The following is a 19,440-nucleotide window of genomic DNA, read 5'->3' as shown; positions in this document are numbered from 1 at the left end:
AGGGAAGGCCAGGTCGGGTGGGATGGGAGAAGCAGGGATGTTCCCGGCAAAGGGAACTACATATACCGAGATCCGTGTTGGAAAGTTTTGCTTTTAAGTTGTCTAATAAATCAGCATGTGTGGGCTAATTTGAGAACCTCATCTCTCTACAGTCTTGTTTATATGGCAAATAACATTATTTACCTTTAAGAGAACTTTTGAATCCTTGGAACTTCACAGCTTCCAACAGACTGAAATTTAGGGACTGCTTTGAAATAGGCCTGGTTGAGGGGCGCCTGGTGGCTCAGTAGGTTAAGCAGCCAACTCTTGATTTCGGCTCAGGTCATGATCTCATGGGTCATGGGATTGATCCCTGCGTGGGACTCTGCACTCAGTGTGGAGTCTGTCTTTCCCCCTCCACATCTTCCTTGCCACTCATGCTGTATCTAAAATAAATCATTAAAATCTTAAAAACAAAACAGAGCTGGTTGAACCTACCTCCTTTTAGGAATGAAGACTGTAGGTTGCAGTATAAGATACTTCTTAGGAAAAACAGAGGGATTATAATGAAGGAGGCCGGAAGAGCTGGAGAGAGGACTTTTCGTTCGGTGAACTTGAAGGAGTCCAAAGAAGGAAAACAACTGAGTTTGTTCTTTTTATTGCTTTGTTAAAGGAAAGCTCCAGTTTTCCTGTGTTATGACCAGTGCTCTAGCATAAAATGTGAGAATGGAGTTTGAAGTTGGGAGTATATTCATTGAACATCTTTTTTTTTTCTTAATTTTTATTAATTTTTTGACAAACAGATCACAAGTAGGCAGAGAGGCACAGAGAGAGAGACAGAGAAGCAGGTTCCCTGCTGAGCAGAGAGCCCGATGGGGACTCGATCCTAGGACCCTGGGATCATGACCTGAGCCAAAGGAAGAGGCTTTAACCCACTGAGCCACCCAGGCGCCCTATTCATTAAACATCTTTGTGTCATTGCTTGATGTTCGTTCCCCTGTACTGTGTGCATCTAAAGAAGAGTGTGAGCAATCCCCAGCAGTAGTTTAGTTTAGTTTTTTTTTTCCCAAGATTTTCTTTCTTTGTCAGAGAGAGCAAGAGAGCACAAGCAGGGGGAGCAGCAGGCAGAGGGAGAAGCAGGTCCTCCACTGCAGAGAGCCCAATGAGGGACTCGATCCCAGGACCCTGCGATCATGACCCGAACCAAAGGCAGACCCCTAACTGACTGAGCCACCCAGGCGCCCCTACCTTATAGTTTCTTTTAGTCTCTACATAGAATTACCACATAACTCAAAAGAGGGATATAGTGTGAATATTAAGTTGTAGGAGAAGCAGTTTTTACATGATTACTTTCCAGTTATTGGAATTAAAACTCTTTATCCGCTGTTCTTTAATAGCAGTCCTATCAGACTTAAAGTCATTTAGACACAGGAGCAGCAAGTTCTTATCTTGAATATATTCTCTAGCATATTATCGCCAGTAGCTACTCTTAATATTGTGTTTGTTGTTTTTCCCACAAGTTCCTCAATAGATAAGTATCTTCCTAAAATGATGAGAGTACTTTACTAGGAAATAATTGTTATTTTCTGGATTTGGTAACCCTGTTATTTAGTAATCCTCTTATGCTTTCCTAAGAGAAAAAGCTTTTTTTGCTTCTTAAGTTTTATGGTCCTTTGATAGAGACCCCTTTGTCTGTATCCTCCCCTCACCCTTGCAAAACCAACATTCTAAAGATTTATGGTTTATAGGACACTTTTACAAAGAGCATCCCACTTAATACTTACACACCTATGAGGTAGCTGTTCAACAGTTTATCAAACATTAATTAAAGCTACCTGTTATGTATTAGGTACATCTCTAGGGTCTTAGAGATGAGTAAGATGATCTTTACCCTTAGGAAGTTCCCAGGGAGGCAGATGAGTAGACAAATGCAGCTGCAATTTAGTGAAATACATATTAGAGCCCTACGAATTAGACTGGTGTTAGTATAAATTTGGGGGTAAGTTCAGGAAAGGCTCACCAAGGTGGAGATTCTTGAGCTTGGTAGTGAAGGGTGTGTAGAGCAAGGACCAGGTAGGACCAGGATAGAGGGCCACAGTCATGAGGTTGTATGACAGGAGCATACATGGGCTTGTAAGTTGTTCAGTATGACTAGAGTTGAGATGTGTAGAAAATCTATGTATAGGACAGGATGTGGGAGAGGAAGCCAGGGTTCAGACAATGGAGTACTTTGTATCCCATGGGAAAGATCTTTTTGTTTGTTTATTTTATCTTGTGTCCTGCAGATGGTATGGAAAGCCATTGAAACATAATCGGGGAAGCAGTGTAATCTGGTTTTCAGGTTAGAATCACTCCAGTAGATAAAACCATTGTTAGTCTTGTTATTGATACTCCTGTTTGCCATCGGGAGGATATAGTATCCCAGTTCATTTATTTACTAAAGCATGGTAAGAGGAGGGAAACAGTTAAATGCCCACTGAGACTTTCCTTTTTAATAAGGAGAGGTCTTCAGAAACTATTGATGTGAGCTTTCCTGGTTTAGAGGAGTGACAGAACTTGTTGAGCTCCCTGGAACTGGCCTGTGGTCAAAGAGAGTGGAGGGCAGTAATGACCTAAATAAACAAACAAGACTTCAAACATCAGGAGTCTCGGAAATTCTGATAATAATCTCTACCTTGTTTGGCACTTCCTAGTCAGAGAGAATCTTAGGGATCTGGTGAGATTTAAAGTCGGATGGAGAATCATGGGACAGTAAAGGTATCATGAACTTAGTGTGTGATGTATATGGTGTTATATATACCATATGAGGACTGATGTTGGGAAGTCAGGATGAGAGCTGAATTCCCAGTAAGCAACATATGATACACTTGTTTAAGGACAGTGTGTCATTTCTACCATTTACAGCTGCCGGAGTTTGGTGTTATGTCAGAGAATTCTTAGATGATGATTTGGTTTAGTGGTGGCTTTTGCTGAGTTCACTATTACCTGTACAGAGGGTCAGGTAAGTCTCATCTGCTTACCAACAGTGCCAGTGAAAACTTGGAATTAATAGATTTTCAACCTCTGCTAAAGAGAGAATTAAAACACAAACCTCTGGCCCTCTACCCATGTAGAATACAACTCTTGCAGTTTTCAGCTTTTCCCCTTCAGTCATCTCCTAATCTTCAGGTTCCCTCTTTTTGTCATGTCACTTTTAGAAAAGGGTCAACTACTTCTGGGTGAAAATTTTCCACCACTGAAGTCCAGCCTGTTTATCTTGTCTGTGGCTCTTTCTGTTTCTCAGGGTGGCATGTAGTTCTATTCTTAGAACAGGAGTATTTTCAGGGACACCTAGGTGGCTCAGTCGGTTAAGCGTCTGCCTTCAGCTCAGGTCATGATCCCAGGGTCCTGGACTTGAGTCCTGCATTGGGCTCCTTGCTCAGTTGGGGAGCCTGCTTCTCTCTCTCCTGCTCCCCCTGCTTGTTCTCTCTCTCTTTCTCTCTGACAAATAAATGAATACAATTGTTTAAAAATAATAATAATAATAAAAGAACATTAGTATTTTCAGGAATGTATATATGAATGAGTAAACTTTAAAGACTTTCCACCTTGTTTCCTTGACTTACTAGAATGAGGTTTTTCTATTCTAGGGATAGTTTCTCTTCTAGGGGCCATTTACCCCAGAGGGGGCATTTGGCTGTTGACTTGAGATATTTTTGATTGTCAAGATTGGGAGGGAGTAGTGGGTAGAGGCAGGATACTGTGAAACAGCATAATGCACATCATAGCCCCTAAAACAGAGAATTATCCAATGCTAAAGTGTCAGTAGTGCCAAGGTTGAAAACCCTACTCTAGGTATATGCTTCATTCTCTGCCCCACCCTGCAGGGTTTTTGTTTGTTTGTTTGTTTTATACTGTTTTTTTTTTTATTATGTTCAATTAGCCAACATATGATACATCATTAGTTTTTGATGTAGTGTTCAACGATTCATTTAGTTGCATATAACACCCAGTGCTCATCCCAACATGTGCCCTCCTTAATACCTATCACCCAGTTACCCCATCCCCCCACCCTCCTCCCTTCTGTAACCCTCTGTTTGGTCCCCGAAGTCCAGAGTCTCTCGTGGTTTGTCTTCCTCTCTGATTTTTTTCCATTCAGTTTTCCCTCCCTTCCCCTGTGGTCCTCCGCGCTATTCCTTATGTTCCCCATATGAGTGAAACCATATGATAATTGTCTTTCTCTGCTTCGCTTATTTCACTCAGCATAATCCCCTCCAGTTCCATCCATGTTAATGCAAATGATGGGTATTCATCCTTTCTGATGGCTGAGTATAGCCACTCTGGAAAACAGTATGGAGGCTCCTCAGGACATTAAAAATAGAGCTACCCTATGACCCTGCAATTGCACTACTAGGTATCTAGGCCAAAGATACAGATACAGTGAAAAGAAGGGGCACATGCACCCCAGTGTTCAAAGCAGCAATGTCCACAAGCGCCAAACTGTGGAAGGAGCTGAGATGCTCTTCAACAGATGAATAGATAAAGATGTGGTCCATATATACAATGGAGTATATGCTTCGTTCTTATCTAATAAAATTACTTTTCATTTCAGAGTTTTGAAGCTCCATGTTCTTCAGCGTCGCTTGAAAGTATTCAAGATACAGATCAAGAGGTTACTGACATACTTATTTACTTTGAATATTTCAATGAAATTAAGTCAAACAGTTCCTATATTAATAATAATGACTATAAACACCTTGGTAATATGAAAGTGGTGATATCTCTACTTAAATCAATGTGTATGTTTTACAAAGTTATAAAAAACTACTTGGAAGATATACATTTAATTGATCACCTTTTTGTCTTTGTTTCTAGTAAGCTCTAAATGGTTTGGAATAAAGAGCATGGAGCCTATAGCCTACAAGTTACATGAATTTTGATTTAATGTTATTGTACTTTTGCATGCTTATGCCTAAGCTTACCAAAATTCAGTGTAATATTTATCTGTTGGCTTCATTTTTCTAATCAGCAATAAGGTGAAAATGTTACTCAGTGAAAATGAGAGTGCATGCATATTTATTTATTTTTCTTACCTGTTGTTTCATTTCCCAGGTAAAATCTCTTGATTGAACCTCTTGGAATTATTGCATAGACTTTTATGTTTCTTGGTCCTAAATTAAAATGAGATTCATGAAATACTTTGTAGTTTTCTATTTAAGGAAGACTTTAAAACCATATTGATTGCTTTTTATTTGTGATAACCGGTTGTATTCTGCCCTGTGGGTCAGTGCTTCTTGATAGAAGAAAGATTTTTTACTCTTGCTCCAGATCTAGATTAGACGTATAATTACAAATACATCAGGGAACTACTTCCCTGAAGTGAGAAAGGTCTTAAAATCTAGATTTCAAAAAAAAAAAAATCTAGATTTCAGTTTTTGATGGCTCATAACTGATCTTAGAACAAGAAGAGGGTCATCATCCAGATGAAAAGATAGTTGGCTCCCAAAGTACATTGACGTGAAAACGGGATGAGAATGAGAACGTCTGCTATGTACTAGGCTCTGTGCAAGGAACTTCATATTATTTAATCCTCACAAATATACTAATAGGTAACAGATGTTTAACATTCCTATTTTGTAGATGAACAAACGGAGACCCAAGGTAGCTAAATAATTTCTTTGCCTAAGGTTACATAGGTAGTAAAAGTTTTAAAATCCTGTGTGTGGTTATAAATCTGTATCATTTCCCCCATTCTACCTCCATATTTTTGGGACCTTTTTCCCACAAACCATCTCAAGTAAATTTATTAGAGTTCATTGCTTTCTAATCTTATTAATCTGCAAGTAGATAATCCAAAATATTTTACTGTGGGTCTTTCACAATTTAGATGCAGATAGTAGAAGAGCTCCATGCTGCACGTGTGGGAAAAAGTGTGGATTTGCCTGTGGTTTTCTCTTCCGGAGAGTTAACGAGCATGGAGATCGACTTGGCGGATGATGATGAACATTCCTCTGCTGGTATACCCTATCTGTACATGATGATGTCTGTGATCTTTGCTTTCTCAGGAGTTAATGAGCCAACATGCAATTTTTGTAATATTTAGATGAAAAATGTTAAATGGTGCTCATTTGAAAAATAAGGTATGGTATATGTCTTCTAGTGACAGTGTTCAGGTCTAATATGTGTCCTATTTGTTTTATACATCTCACATTGTTAGGCAATTTTAGACATATTTTCTCTTTCTCTTTTTTTGCCAAGGATCAGTAATCAGGGTTAACTTTTATTCTGCTGTCAGCTATCAGAGTTGTCTTTTATTCTTGCCCTAAATCATGACTTTTGACAGTTTCAGTTACGTAAAGCACTGATCAGAAATAGATAAAAAACAGTTGAGGGTTACTGGGGGGAAGGTGGGCAGGGGGATGGGTTAAATGGGTGATGGGTTAAGGAGGGCCCTTGTAGTGATGAGCACTAGATATGGTATGTAAGTGATCAATCATTAAATTCTGCATCTGAAACTGATATCATACTGTATGTTAGTTAACTGGAATTTAAATAAAAACTTAGAAATAGTGAAGATTTCCCAAAAGTATTATATTCATGGATTTCCTACTAATGTGTTAAAGTTTTGATCATTCTTCCCACTCAGAGAAGGTGATAGATATTACCCAAAGTCTGTTAGCATACTATTTTGAATTTATAAAAATATAATGCTACATTACATTCACATCATACTTTTCAATTTACTAAGTGTTTTCCTGTGCATTATCTGATCCTCACAATGGTGCTATGAAATATAATGCTCATGTTACCTGTTTTCCTTCATTTGTGCATACTTATCTTTTCAATTATATTTCACTCACAGTGTATTAAAATTAGCCTATAAATCCTAAGTGTACCACTACTAGTGATGCAGAATAAGGTTTGGCAAACATGGTTACTACTGGAACAAATCAGTTTATGATTAAAAATTCACTCAAGCAATTCATGATGTTTTACTGGTAGATAGTTAAACATTGATTACTGTTCTTTTAAGGATTAGAGTGAACACAGTTTTGTTTTTGTTGTCTAAAGGACTGCCTTCTCTTAAGAATGCCGTCAAAGTTCTATGATATCAAAACTTTAGTTATTGTACAAGTCTGTTATCAATGTCTTGAAATCCTAACTTTGCTCTTTTTCTCTAGCAAATACTGCTTCAGATAAAAAGCTTCTAATTGTTATTGACACAAATATTCTGATGAATCACCTCAATTTTGTTAGAATTTTGAAGACAACAGAAATTCCAGGTATTTATAAAGCCAAATTCTGATTTTCTTATTTGAGTTGATATTTTATATTAACAATGATGTGGGTGTTGTTTTCCCCACAAATACATTTCCATTTAGTATGTTATGAAGTATGTATCTTTTTTATTTTTTAAAAAGATTTTATTTATTTATTTATTTGAGAGAGAGAGAGAGCACGAGAAGGGAGAAGGTAAGAGAGAGAAGCAGACTCCCTACAGAGCTGGGAGCCCAATGCGGGACTCAGTTCCGGGACTCTGGGATCATGACCTGAGCCAAAGGCAGTGGCTTAACCATGGGAGCTACCCAGGCGCCCATGAACTGTGTATCTTAAAATATATATTAATCAGAAGTTAAAAGAAAAAAAAAAGCCTTCACAGGTCAATCTAACAATCCAAAGTTACTCTTCTTTGATCTCCTACAGTATCTATTTTTTTAACATTCATTTGACACTTATATCTGTTTTGTTTCTGTTTTTCTTTTAAAGATTTATTTATTTATCTGAGAGGGAAAGAGAGCATGCTTGTGCTTGGAGGCAGGGGCAGAGCGAGAGAGAGCCCTAACCTGACTCCGCCCTCAGAGCTGGACATGGGGTTCATTCCCGACCCTGAGATCACGACCTGCGCCAAAATCAAGAGTCAGATGCTCAACCCACTGCACCATGCAGGCGCCCCATACTTACATCTGTTTTTAATTACCATTATTTATATATTACCGCTTCATTTAGACTGTGAACTCCTTACTTTAAAACTTCTAATACTCCTAAAGCAGTTCAATTTAGTAGCTTAATAATATTTGTTGACTTCTAAGAAATCTTTTTTATTTTTCAGGCTTCGACAAACTTGTTTTAATCATTCCCTGGGTGGTTATCCAAGAGCTGGATCGTATGAAGGCAGGAAAACTGCTAAAACACGCCCAGCACAAAGCTGTGCCTGCAGTTCATTTCATCAATGACAGTCTCAAAAATCAAGATAGAAAGCTATGGGGTCAGTCACTACAGCTTGCATCGCAAAAACTTTGTAAGTAATGTTCTCTCAGGGTGTTTCCCAATTAAGGTTTGTTCGGCTGTTGACTCATTGAGGGGAGATGGTGCAGAACTTAAAAAAAAATCTGTGAGCATTGGCATGTGAATGGCCAGACATAGCGATGCTTAGAGGTATTCTAGTAGTCTTGTTTCAGGCATTCTTGGATTTTTATTTTTCTGCTTCTAGAACTTCTTAGGTTATGTCTCTGTTTCACAGATAGTGACTGTATAGTTCTGTATGCATAATTTTCCATATTATAGTACTTTGGATTCTTTTTTTTTTTTTTTTTTAAGTACCAGTGTTGAGTGATGAGGCCAGTAAGTAATCAAGGTTTCTAATCTGTCAATGATTAGACTTCGTCACTGCAGTTTGTATAATGCAGAGAGAGGCATTGTTTTCCTCTGGTTTGTCAGAATCTGTAATAAGGAGGTGTTTGTATAATAAATGTGTATGGAATTTCTCTTGATTCATTTTTTTCCATATTTGTTTTCTTTCATTCATTTTCAACTCATTTTAGTCTTAGAACCTAAGTATGCAATGTCATATATATATATATGTCATACCATATATATATATCACCTTGTGGGGAAAAGAGATCTATGTGTAAAGCAACACTGTTGCCTCTGCAGAGTTTATACATATATTTAGAAGATTTATTTTATTCTTTAAAACCTTGTTTCCTTTCAACTCAGAATCATTTATTTATGTACATTTATACTAACTTAAATAGCATGAACTTATGTTGTCTTCCATATATACTATAAGATATGAAAGAATTCATTCTATGATGAACCTAATCATGGTATTAACCCTGAGAAGGTTTCAGCATGGTCATTTGTCTTAAATCTTTGAAGAAGGGCCTCCGTCATTCATTCATTCATTCATTCATTTCCTTTACAAATATTTATTAGCGCTTGGTGTGTTCCATATACAGTCCTCATGCATTTTGAGCAGGAGCTTCATGTGGTGTTTTTAAAAGCTTTCAAAGGAAAACCACAAATATTAGAGTTAAGAAAATGCTAAAATTTTGAACATTTATGTTAAATTGAACATCTCAGATGGTCTTTTTTTTCACTTCTCCTTATGAAACATTTCAAATGCAGAGGTCAAATTATGTATGACTCCTTGTGTACCTTTCCTTCTTTTTCAATAATTATCAACGTTTTGCCATTCTTATTTATTCTCTCATTTCCTTTTCTTTTCCTACTCTTGGAACTCCTGCAGTAGTTTGAAGCAAGTCCCAGATATTGTAAGACACCATTTTTACTCATAAATACTTTGATATGTGTTGCTAACAGACAAGACTTTTTTTTTTCTGAACAGCTACACAGTTAACAAAATTAATCCCAATCTAAACCATGTCAGTAAAATTCCAAACCTTAAAAGGAGAGGAGAATTTTTTTTACTCTTAATCTTTTACTTTTTTTAGTTTGTTGATATAAACTATACAGGCATTCTTGGATTTTTATTTTTCTGCTTCTAGACCTTCTTAGGTTATGTCTCTGTTTCACAGATAGTGACTGTATAGTTCTGTATGCATAATTTTCCATATTATAGTACTTTGGATTCTTTTTTTTTTTTTTTTAAGTACCAGTGTTGAGTGATGAGGCCAGTAAGTAATCAAGGTTTCTAATCTGTCAATGATTAGACTTCGTCACTGTGCAGTTTGTATAATGCAGAGAGAGGCATTGTTTTCCTCTGGTTTGTCAGAATCTGTAATAAGGAGGTGTTTGTATAATATATGTGTATGGAATTTCTCTTGATTCATTTTTTTATTTAATTATATATATTATATTATATATAATTATTATTTATTATATAATACTTTGGATAAGGATGATAATAATGGATAACACTTAACATAGCCATTTTTCTCTGAACCCTTTTACTAGTGTTTTACCAGCTAATATCTTGTTCAAACCATGCAGTACTTGGTGGAAGTTATTAGCCCATTTTATAAATGAGAAAATTGAGACACAGAGGGGTTAAGAACTTGCTCTAAATAGCATGTCTATTTCTTCAATAGATTTGCTTTGAAAATTATTTTAGAGCTCATTTTAGAAGAGGTATTTCAGCCACATTTATTATATATAGATGCTTGGCATGTTTCTTTTGACTTTTCCATGTTCATATGCTTTTTTGATGCTTTGACTTCCTCAATCTCTGCTTTTTTTGATGACTAAGGAGAATAAGTCATAGTAGTGGTCTCAGACTTCTGTGTTGTTTTAATTTCTGGGTGTCTTTCTCAAAACCCATATTTTTCTTCGGTGTTTGAATGGTATTATTAGATTTTTATTAAATTGCTGAAATTGCTTTTAGTTATAAGGTCATAGATATAATAGTAGATTATTTGTAATTGTGTCAGGTAAGTCCTTTATGTGTTTCTCTGTATCACTGTTTTCTTTACTGATCATTAAAACATTACTTATAGGGCGCCTGGGTGGCTCAGTTGGTTGAGCGACTGCCTTTAACTCAGGTCATGATTCCAGACTTCAGGATAGAGTCCTGCATTGGGCTCCCAGCTCCTTGGGGAGTCTGCTTCTTCCTCTGACCTTCTCCTCTCTCATGCTCTCTCTCACTCATTCTCTCTCAAATAAATAAATAAATAAAATCTTAAAAGAAAAAAAGTTCTAAATAAAAAAAACATTACTTATATAAAGTACAAGGTGCTTAATAGGTTTATTCTGTTGATAATGATTTTATGATATCCACTAGAAATATCTTTAGGTTTTTTTATCATAATGAAATTACATTTTCTATTCTAATGATAAACTAATAGTCTTACGAGAAAACTCAATTCAGGATTATTATTATTGTTTTAAAGATTTTATTTATTTATTTGACAGAGAAAGAGATCACAGGTAGACAGAGAGGCAGACAGAGGAGGAAGCAGGCTCCCTGCTGAACAGAGAGCCCAACTCGGGGCTCGACCTCAGGACCTGAGATCATGACCTGAGCCGAAGGCAGAGTCTTAACCCACTGAGTCACTCAGGTGCCCCTCCATTCAGGATTTTTTTTTTTTTTAGATTTTATTTATTTGACAGACAGAGATCACAAGTAGGCAGAGAGGCAGGCAGAGAGAGAGGAAGGGAAACAGGCTCCTTGCTGAGCAGAGAGCCCAGTGCCATGCTGGGCTCTATCCCAGGACCCTGGGATAGAGCCCAGTGCCATGCTGGGCTCTATCCCAGGACCCTGGGATCATGACCTGAGCTGAAGGCAGAGGCTTTAACCCACTGAGCCACCCAGGTGCCTCTCAATTCAGGATTTTTGAGTAAAATTAAAGTTCCTGTTTGGAAAAAAGCAAAAACAAAATGACACTTTATAAATGTCAGGCACATTTGCAACCAGCTCTTAGTAATTGCTGCTTTTGTGTTCTTTTCTTTTTACATCATCAGTAAGTATTATAGCAATGTATTTTTTAAGCAAGGATTTTTCCATTAAAAAAAGAAATGTAGATTATGTTAAATCACCTTTATGGATTGTAATTTTAGCCTGGTCCTTAACTCTTTTCTAGATTGTATTTATTTAATGTTGTATTTAGTAACATGAGATGTGAATAGGATTTGAAATCTGAAATTTGATCTGAGTTTATTACCTGACCTGGGGAAAGTTAAAGATGAGGAAACTAAGGAAATAAAATGGGGGAAAATAACCTCCAGCTCAACAAATGATTGTGAAGATTGTTTGAGTTAAAGTAGCCAACGGTTTATAGCCTAGAATAGGTGATAATTCTTTTGTGTCCTTGTTATGTGAAAAGCTTGTGTAAATTGACCAGAAAAACAAAAAGATCCTCTTTCCCTAAATGAACAAAGATTATTTTATTTATTTATTTATTTGACAGACAGAGATCAGAAGTAGACAGAGAGGCAGATAGAGAGGGAGGAAGGGAAGCAGGCTCCCTGCGGAGCAGAGAGCCGATACTGATGTGGGGCTCCATCCCAGGATCCTGGGATCATGACCTGAGCCAAAGGCAGAGCCTTTAACCCACTGAGCCACCCAGGTGCCCCTGAACAAAGATTATTAATAGGTGATTCATAGAAGAAGAAGTACAACTAGTCAGCCTCTTGTTCACTGCAATTATTTTCCTGTTTGCCATTTTGAATGTTGTTAATTTCTTACATGTAGATATTTTTAGTTTAAATCTTTCATTTTTTCCTTTCTTCTTTTTATTGCTTCTAAGTTTAGAAAGTTATTCTTTGCATCATACCAGTGCTTTGGGAATATGAATTAGTAACTTCTCAGGAGAGCAATTTATCAGTGTGTTTTAAGAAGCCTAAAGATACAATTTCCTTCCTAGAAATGTTCTCTAAGACACAGAGATGCTGACAGTGATTTATATAAATAATGTTCATAACACTTTATTAATACAGTAAAAAATTTGAAACAACTTGTGCCTAATAATTGGCGAAGTTACAATATTATAGCTTTGTGAAAGAATACTACTGTATTTCAAAAAAATGGCAAAGTAGGATTTAAAAGAAAAAAATCATCCCAAATTTGTTAGATTATGCATTATATACTTACATGTAGGGAATGTTGGATATATTTAGCTGATGGAATTATGAGTTACTTTAATTTTCTTTATATTTTCCAGATTTTCTAAATTATTTTTCTTTTATAATAAGGGCAAAATAAAGTTATCTGCCACCCCCACACCTCCACACCACATATTTTCCATCATTTTTATATTTTCTTGTATTATATTTTTGTTGATTCATGTATTTGCCAAATACCTATATCAGCACTGCTCTGGGGCTACATCAGGGAGAAGCAGTTGAGAAGCTTAAATTCCTAAATGCTCAAATATTAAACATCATGTTAACTATTATTTATACAGGATTTTGTGGGGTTTTTGGTGTTCTGAGTAGAGGGCACGCTGTTGTGCCACTTAAGCTTGAGTTTTACATAATGTATATTACTTAAAAAGTACTTGCTCTAACCTCTTATTGGGCCAATTGTTCCTATAAATTTTCTTGTTTCATTTTCCTGGTTAAGCAGTTTGCCCAGATTTACATGTCTAGTAAGTGGGAAAGCAGGGATTCAGACCAGATAAATCTATTTCCAGAGTCTTTGTTTTGTTCACTTTTGAACAGTACCCGAGCAGGGGCTCAAAAATATTTGTTGAATAAATATTTTATGAATATTCTTGCAGTTTTAGGTGTGTTTTCAAGCTAGAAAAAGTGAGAACACAGATGATCTTCAGTTTTATTTGGAGTGGTATACTGTAACCTTTAACCTTCTTTCATCTTCTGATTTATTTAAAGCTAATGATTTTTTGCTGCCCATTTTGCCTTATTGTGATACTGACTCTGTGACCTAAAAGAAGAAAAATCGGCTCCTATGCTATATGTCTGCTTGGCTTTCTGGTTTTCTGATAAAAGAACTGAATCGTATCTTCAGGCTTATGCTCTGAGATCAATTCAGTTCTGTCTAGACTTCACTAGAGATAGTGAGCTCCTCAAAAGTTTGTTCTTGTACATCCGGTTACTTAGCACAGGGACCTGGGTACAAATTCAGCCCTACATAAAAATTCATTCCTTGAAGGAACGATTTTCTAATTTGAATGTTTAGAGGACGAAGTAATATAGGCTAAAAGTTCAGGGGGAAAAAAAGCTATAGTCTAGAAACAGAGTTTTGAGGCTCCTTGTCTAGTATGTCTTGAATCTTAGTGTATAAGAGACTCACCAAGGAGTTTAAATTCGCGCTTGGGTCCAGACTTTAAAGACTCTTATCCAGAAGTGGGTCTGGGGTATAGCCCTGAAATCTTATTATTAAGTACTGGAGGGAGTTTTGAGGCAGGAAGGGTAAAGACTTAGGAAAAACATTGTCTTTGATCTTGTTTCTACACATTATGTCATTTTCACAAAAACCAAACTTTTACATCATGCTTTAAGGCTTACAGATGCCAGAGGATACTCTGTCAACCATTGATTAACACTTGGTAGGAATTTTTTGTGTTTTCTACGTAGGGTCCATATCACCTTTTCCTGTGGATCTCTAAATGTTAATTGCTTAGAGATTAAGGAAAAGCAGACACATGAAAATGGTTCTGTTGCTGGTGGAACTATTATTCATTATTTTACAGGCCTCGTTTAAGTGGAGATCATTTTAAGCATGATACAAGTGACTGAATTGAGACTAGAATTAATAGCTTTAGGTTTCTAGTATGGCCTTTAACGTATTGATTACTTTCTTTTGTGTTTATTAATAGTCATATCCTATTCCATTTTAGTAGTAAACTAACTACTTTGGTAATTCTACCTGAATTCTACCTTGTTTGGAATTCTACCTGAACTCCAGATCCCGAATTTTTAAGGCATCATTTTACTGTGTCTTATTTTTCTCTTTTTATTTAAGGAGTGTTCATTCTTTTAGATGTTTTTGACCTGTAAATACAGCCTAGACTGTCCTGATTTTTAGTATGCTTATTGATTGTCACTTTTGCTAAATTTCCAGATGGAATGAGTGACGAGAACAATGACGATCGAGTGTTAAAATGCTGTCTTCAGTACCAGGAATTAGTCCCTTGTTCTGTTGTTATTCTGTGCACGTGAGTTTCATAGTCATTTCAATCTTTTTTTATTTTTTATTTTTCTAAATAGCAACTATACCAGAGAATTTGTAGGAGTCATATTCTACCCACCAGATTAAGGATCAAAAATGGACATGATTTTCGAGATGTTCCAGGAAGCATTTCAATTTTGTATCACACTCTTGTAACATGTAAGCTATAGAAGAATGAGATTTGAAACTTAGGAAGTCTTATTTCAGTTTTTTTTATATGGCATTCAGAAACCTTTTACAAAAGCTGGGGACAGCCAATTTAATCTGCCAATAAAATAGTTCAGAAATAAAAGTGTGACAGATTTTTGATCATGAGGCAAGAAGATTAATTAATTAATTAGTTTGTGGGGAGGAGGCAATGCCTGTTCATAGAGTGAGGGCTGGGGTTGTGGTTCTCCCACTTACTAGCCTTGTGACCTGGGAAAGTTGCTTAACTTCGTTGCCTTACATATAAAATGTAGGGGGATACTAATTCCTGCCTCCTGGATTTATTGCAAGGACTTAGATAATGTATACACATAAAGGACTTAGGGTAGTGCCCAGTACATGAAATGATCTCAGTAAGAGTCTTTTCCTCCTCTTCCCTTTCTCCTCCTTCCCCTCCATTCCCAACTAGTATTTTCATAACTTAGTTCTAAGGTAAAACTAACATAACGTTAAGCAAAATTGTACTCATCGTCTATGAGAAAAAGCTCTGAAGGAACCAAGAAGAGCAATTTAAACTGCTGTTTTAGTCTGAATTTTATTCACTGAACAATGGAGGGGTTTTTTTTGTTTTTTTTTACAGTTTCACAAACATGCCTAAATTCTGTATGAAATACAGCGATTATAGAAATGAATAGCCCTAAAGTTTTTCTTCTAAGGGGGCGAGATCATTTTAAACATATGGAAGCATTGAATCACTATGTTATATACCTGAAACTAATATAGTATGTTAAGTAAAGTGGGATTAAAACTTTAAAAAATGTAAAAAAATTTTCATTTTAATTGTCTTCAAAGATGGCGGTATTCTATTTGGAATTAAAAGAAATATTAAAGATTTCTGTCTCTAGGTTATTTAAAATTATATTTTGATCTAGGGCATAATATATCAGCTTGGAGTTTGTGGAAGGTTGAAATAGGATAATATGTTAATCATTTTGAATTTGAGATAAGCTAAGTTTGAGAGATAAATTACATATTGTTGCTTTTTTAGTTCAGCTTAGAATGAAAATTAAACCGGTGAGACTTTATCATTTCTCCATTATTTCTGCAGTAACTGTTTTAGGAAAGCAGATATAACATTTTTAGTGAAATGAAAATTTGGAGTCAGACTTTACTTTTAATCTAGCATTATGTTCTGGGGGAGCCTGTTTTTTATTTTTATTTTTACCTGTAAAAGGCCAGAATCGTTGTGCTGCGTAGTGCTACCTGCTTATTATGAGGATACATTCACTTTACTTAAATGGTTGATGGTGACGATTATGATGATAATATTGATAATGATAGTGCCAGGAGAACCCTTCTCCAACACTGCGTACTATACGTAATTCCAAGTGCATTACTTTACATTTACAATCCTGAGTGTGGGCCAGCAACCCCTAATTCATACCTCTATCTCTCTCTCTCTCCTGAATTCTATATTTACTACTATTTGCTTTCTTTGCTTGGGTGCGTTATAGACATCTGGGACATACTATCTCCAAAAATAAACTCTTGATTTTTCTTTCTAAACGTTCTCCATCTGAACAAAAAAATGCCACTTTCCACCCATTTGCTAGAGCCAGAAATGTAAGAGTCATTTTTGATAACTGCTCCTCCCTCATACTCTATGTTGGTCAGTTAATGGGTCCTGTGTGATCTTTTCTTCATCTCCCCTGCCGCCATCCTTTGTCCATCAAGCTATTGTTCCACTTCCTTTTTGACTCGAAGACTAATTTAGGCTCTCTACTTTCACACTTGCTCTCCCCCATTTATTCTTCAGAAAGTAATAATGGCAATTTTTCATTTTAATTAAAAAAAGTTTCATTATGGAGAATTTACAATGATAGTCAAAGTGAAGAAGAATTAATAAACTCCTAAGTATTCAGCTACAATTATAAAAATTCTCCCAGTCTTGTGTTATCTATATCCATTCACTCCCTGTCCTCACTTACTATTTTTATAAGGTTTTTTGTGTTTTGGGCAAAAATGTGCAATATTGAAATGCACAAATCTTAACTATATGATGTTGACAACGGATATACTGGTGTAATATATATATATATATACTATATATATATATATATATTTAAATATATAGAACACTTCCATCTTTTTTTTTGTTTTGTTTTATTGCCAAAATTTGGTGAATGTTTTAGATGCACTTAAAAGAATTTGTATTCTGCTTTTGTGGGTAGAGTATTCTATAAATTTCAGTTAGGTCAAATTGGTTGATAGTATTGTTCAGGTTTTCTATAACCTTACCAATTGTCTGCTTATTCTGTGACTTTTGAGAGAGGAGTATTGAAATCTCTAACTATAATTATGGGTTTGTGTAATTCTCCTTTCAGTTCTGTTTGTTTTACTTCATGTATTGTAAAACTTGGTAGTAAGATGCATACATTTTTAGGATTGTTTAGGATTGTCTTTGGAGAACTGACCCCTTTCTCATTATATAGTGTCTCTCTCTGTTCCTGAAAGTTGTCTTTGTTTAGTATTAATACTACCATTCCAGTTTTGTTTTGGTTAGTATTTATCTGGTTTATTTTTCCATCGACTTACTTTTAACCTGTGTCTTTACACTAAGGTTAAGTATTTTGTGGGTAGCATGTTGTTGGTACTTTATTTTTGTCCAGTCTGACAACTTGTTTTTTGTTTGTTTGTTTGTTTTTTTGTTTTTTTGAGAGAGAGCACAAGCAGGGAGGGACAGAGAGAGAGAAAGTGAGAGAGAATCAAGCAGGCTCCACACTTAGTGTGGAGCCCAGCATGGGGCTCCGTCTCACCAGCCTGAGATCATGACATGAACTGAAATCAAAAGAGTTGGACACTTAACCCACTGAGCCACCCAGCCTTCCCACAACTTCTTTCTTTTAAGTGATGAGTTTATACCTCTTAAATTTAATTGGCTGGATCAAATCTACCTTTTTGCTAATTGTTTTCTGTTTGTTTCATCCGTTCTTTTCTTTTTCTTCCTTGAGTTAATTGTATATTTTTTATGGTTCCACTTTATCTCCATGATTGAATATTTATACCTTTTTGAAAAAAACGTTTTAATGGTTACCCTAGCATTTATGGTATATATCTTACTTGATCAAAGTCGTCTACCCTCAAATAATATTATATTGCTTCATGTTCAGTGTAAGGATCTTATAACAGTTTCTTTCTCCCATCCTTTGTGCTATCATTGTCGTATGTGTTACCTTTACAGCAATGTTGATAAGCACATGTTTTGTTACTGTATTTGCTTCCATTATTTGACATTTAAAGCAATTAAAAATAAGAAGTATTTTAAGTTAATATTTTATTTTTATTTTGTGCACTCTTCATTATTTTTGTAGATTCAAGTTTCTGTCTGGTGTTATATTCCTTCTGCCTAAACAAATTTCTTTGACATGTGTGTATCTATTGGTAGTGAAATTCTTGGTTTTGTTTGTCTGATAATATCTTCATTTCTTAATTTATTTTTGAAAGATATTTTTGCTGGATATACAGTTCTGGGTTGAACTTTTTTTTTTTTTCCTTTCAGTATTTTAAAGAGGTCACTCCATTTTCTTCTAGTTTGTATGCTTTCTGATGAGAAGTCTGATGTAAATATTATCTTTGTTCTTCTGTGTAGGTAATGTGTCTTTTTTTTTTTTTTTACTTTCTGCTTTCAAGGGCTTTTCTTTGTCTTTTGCTTTTGCAGTTTATTTTAACAGTTTTTAGCAGATATATCCAGGTGTGTGTGTGTGTGTGAAATGGGTAGAGATGATTTATGTTGATATTCTCTGAGCTTCTTGGATCTCTGGTTTCCTGTCTGTCTTCAGTTTTAGATAATTCTCAGCCACTATTTCTTCAAATGTTTCTTCTGCCCATTCCCTCTTTTCTGCTTCTCCTATTATAGAATTATACTATAGTAGCCAGTTTCCAAGATGACCCCAATGATTCTTGCCTCTTAGTGTTAATGCCCTTGTGTAGTCCCCTCCTGCATTGATTGTACCACGGTTGGTTGTACCAGTGACATACTATCACTATCAGATTGGGTTAGAAAAATTAGGTTATTAAAGACTGGGACTTCCTTCTCAGGCACTCTCTTGCTTTCTCCTCTGTCAAATCACTTGTTTTGTGGAAGCAAGCTGCCATGCTATGAACAGCCCAATGGAATAGACCTGCATGGTGAGAAACTGAAGCCTCCAGCCATTGCCACATGAATGAGTGTCAATTAAACCTTGAGATGGCTGCAACTCTAGGCAACAGCATGTTTCAACCTTGTGAGAGACCCTGAACCAGAACCGACCAGTCAGGCTGCTCCCAGATTTCTGACTCTTAGAAGCTGTGTGAGATAATGTTTGTTTTAAGTTGCTAAGTTTGGGGATAATTTGTTATATAGCAATAGTATGTTGGATCCATATATAGCAACGTATGTTGGATTGTTTGATATTATCCTACAGCTG

At 35.9% G+C, this 19,440-nt stretch overlaps 1 protein-coding gene across 3 annotated transcripts in view; it reads left to right on the top strand.

Moving 5' to 3' along the window:
• The window catches only part of SWT1 (SWT1 RNA endoribonuclease homolog), a 105,700-nt gene that overhangs the window by 20,267 nt on the left and 65,993 nt on the right, over positions 1 to 19,440 (top strand). For all 3 annotated transcript variants that reach the window (XM_045982791.1, XM_045982792.1, XM_045982793.1), the window contains exons 6-10: positions 4,571 to 4,630; positions 5,846 to 5,975; positions 7,140 to 7,241; positions 8,069 to 8,257; positions 14,720 to 14,813. In XM_045982791.1, coding sequence (XP_045838747.1) covers positions 4,571 to 4,630; positions 5,846 to 5,975; positions 7,140 to 7,241; positions 8,069 to 8,257; positions 14,720 to 14,813 — 575 coding nt within the window. The remainder of the gene's footprint in view (positions 1 to 4,570; positions 4,631 to 5,845; positions 5,976 to 7,139; positions 7,242 to 8,068; positions 8,258 to 14,719; positions 14,814 to 19,440) is intronic.

The sequence above is a fragment of the Meles meles genome, chromosome 17, assembly GCF_922984935.1.
Source record: "Meles meles chromosome 17, mMelMel3.1 paternal haplotype, whole genome shotgun sequence".
Classification (NCBI taxonomy): Eukaryota; Metazoa; Chordata; class Mammalia; order Carnivora; family Mustelidae; genus Meles; species Meles meles.
This window is presented reverse-complemented; position numbering and strand designations above follow the sequence as displayed.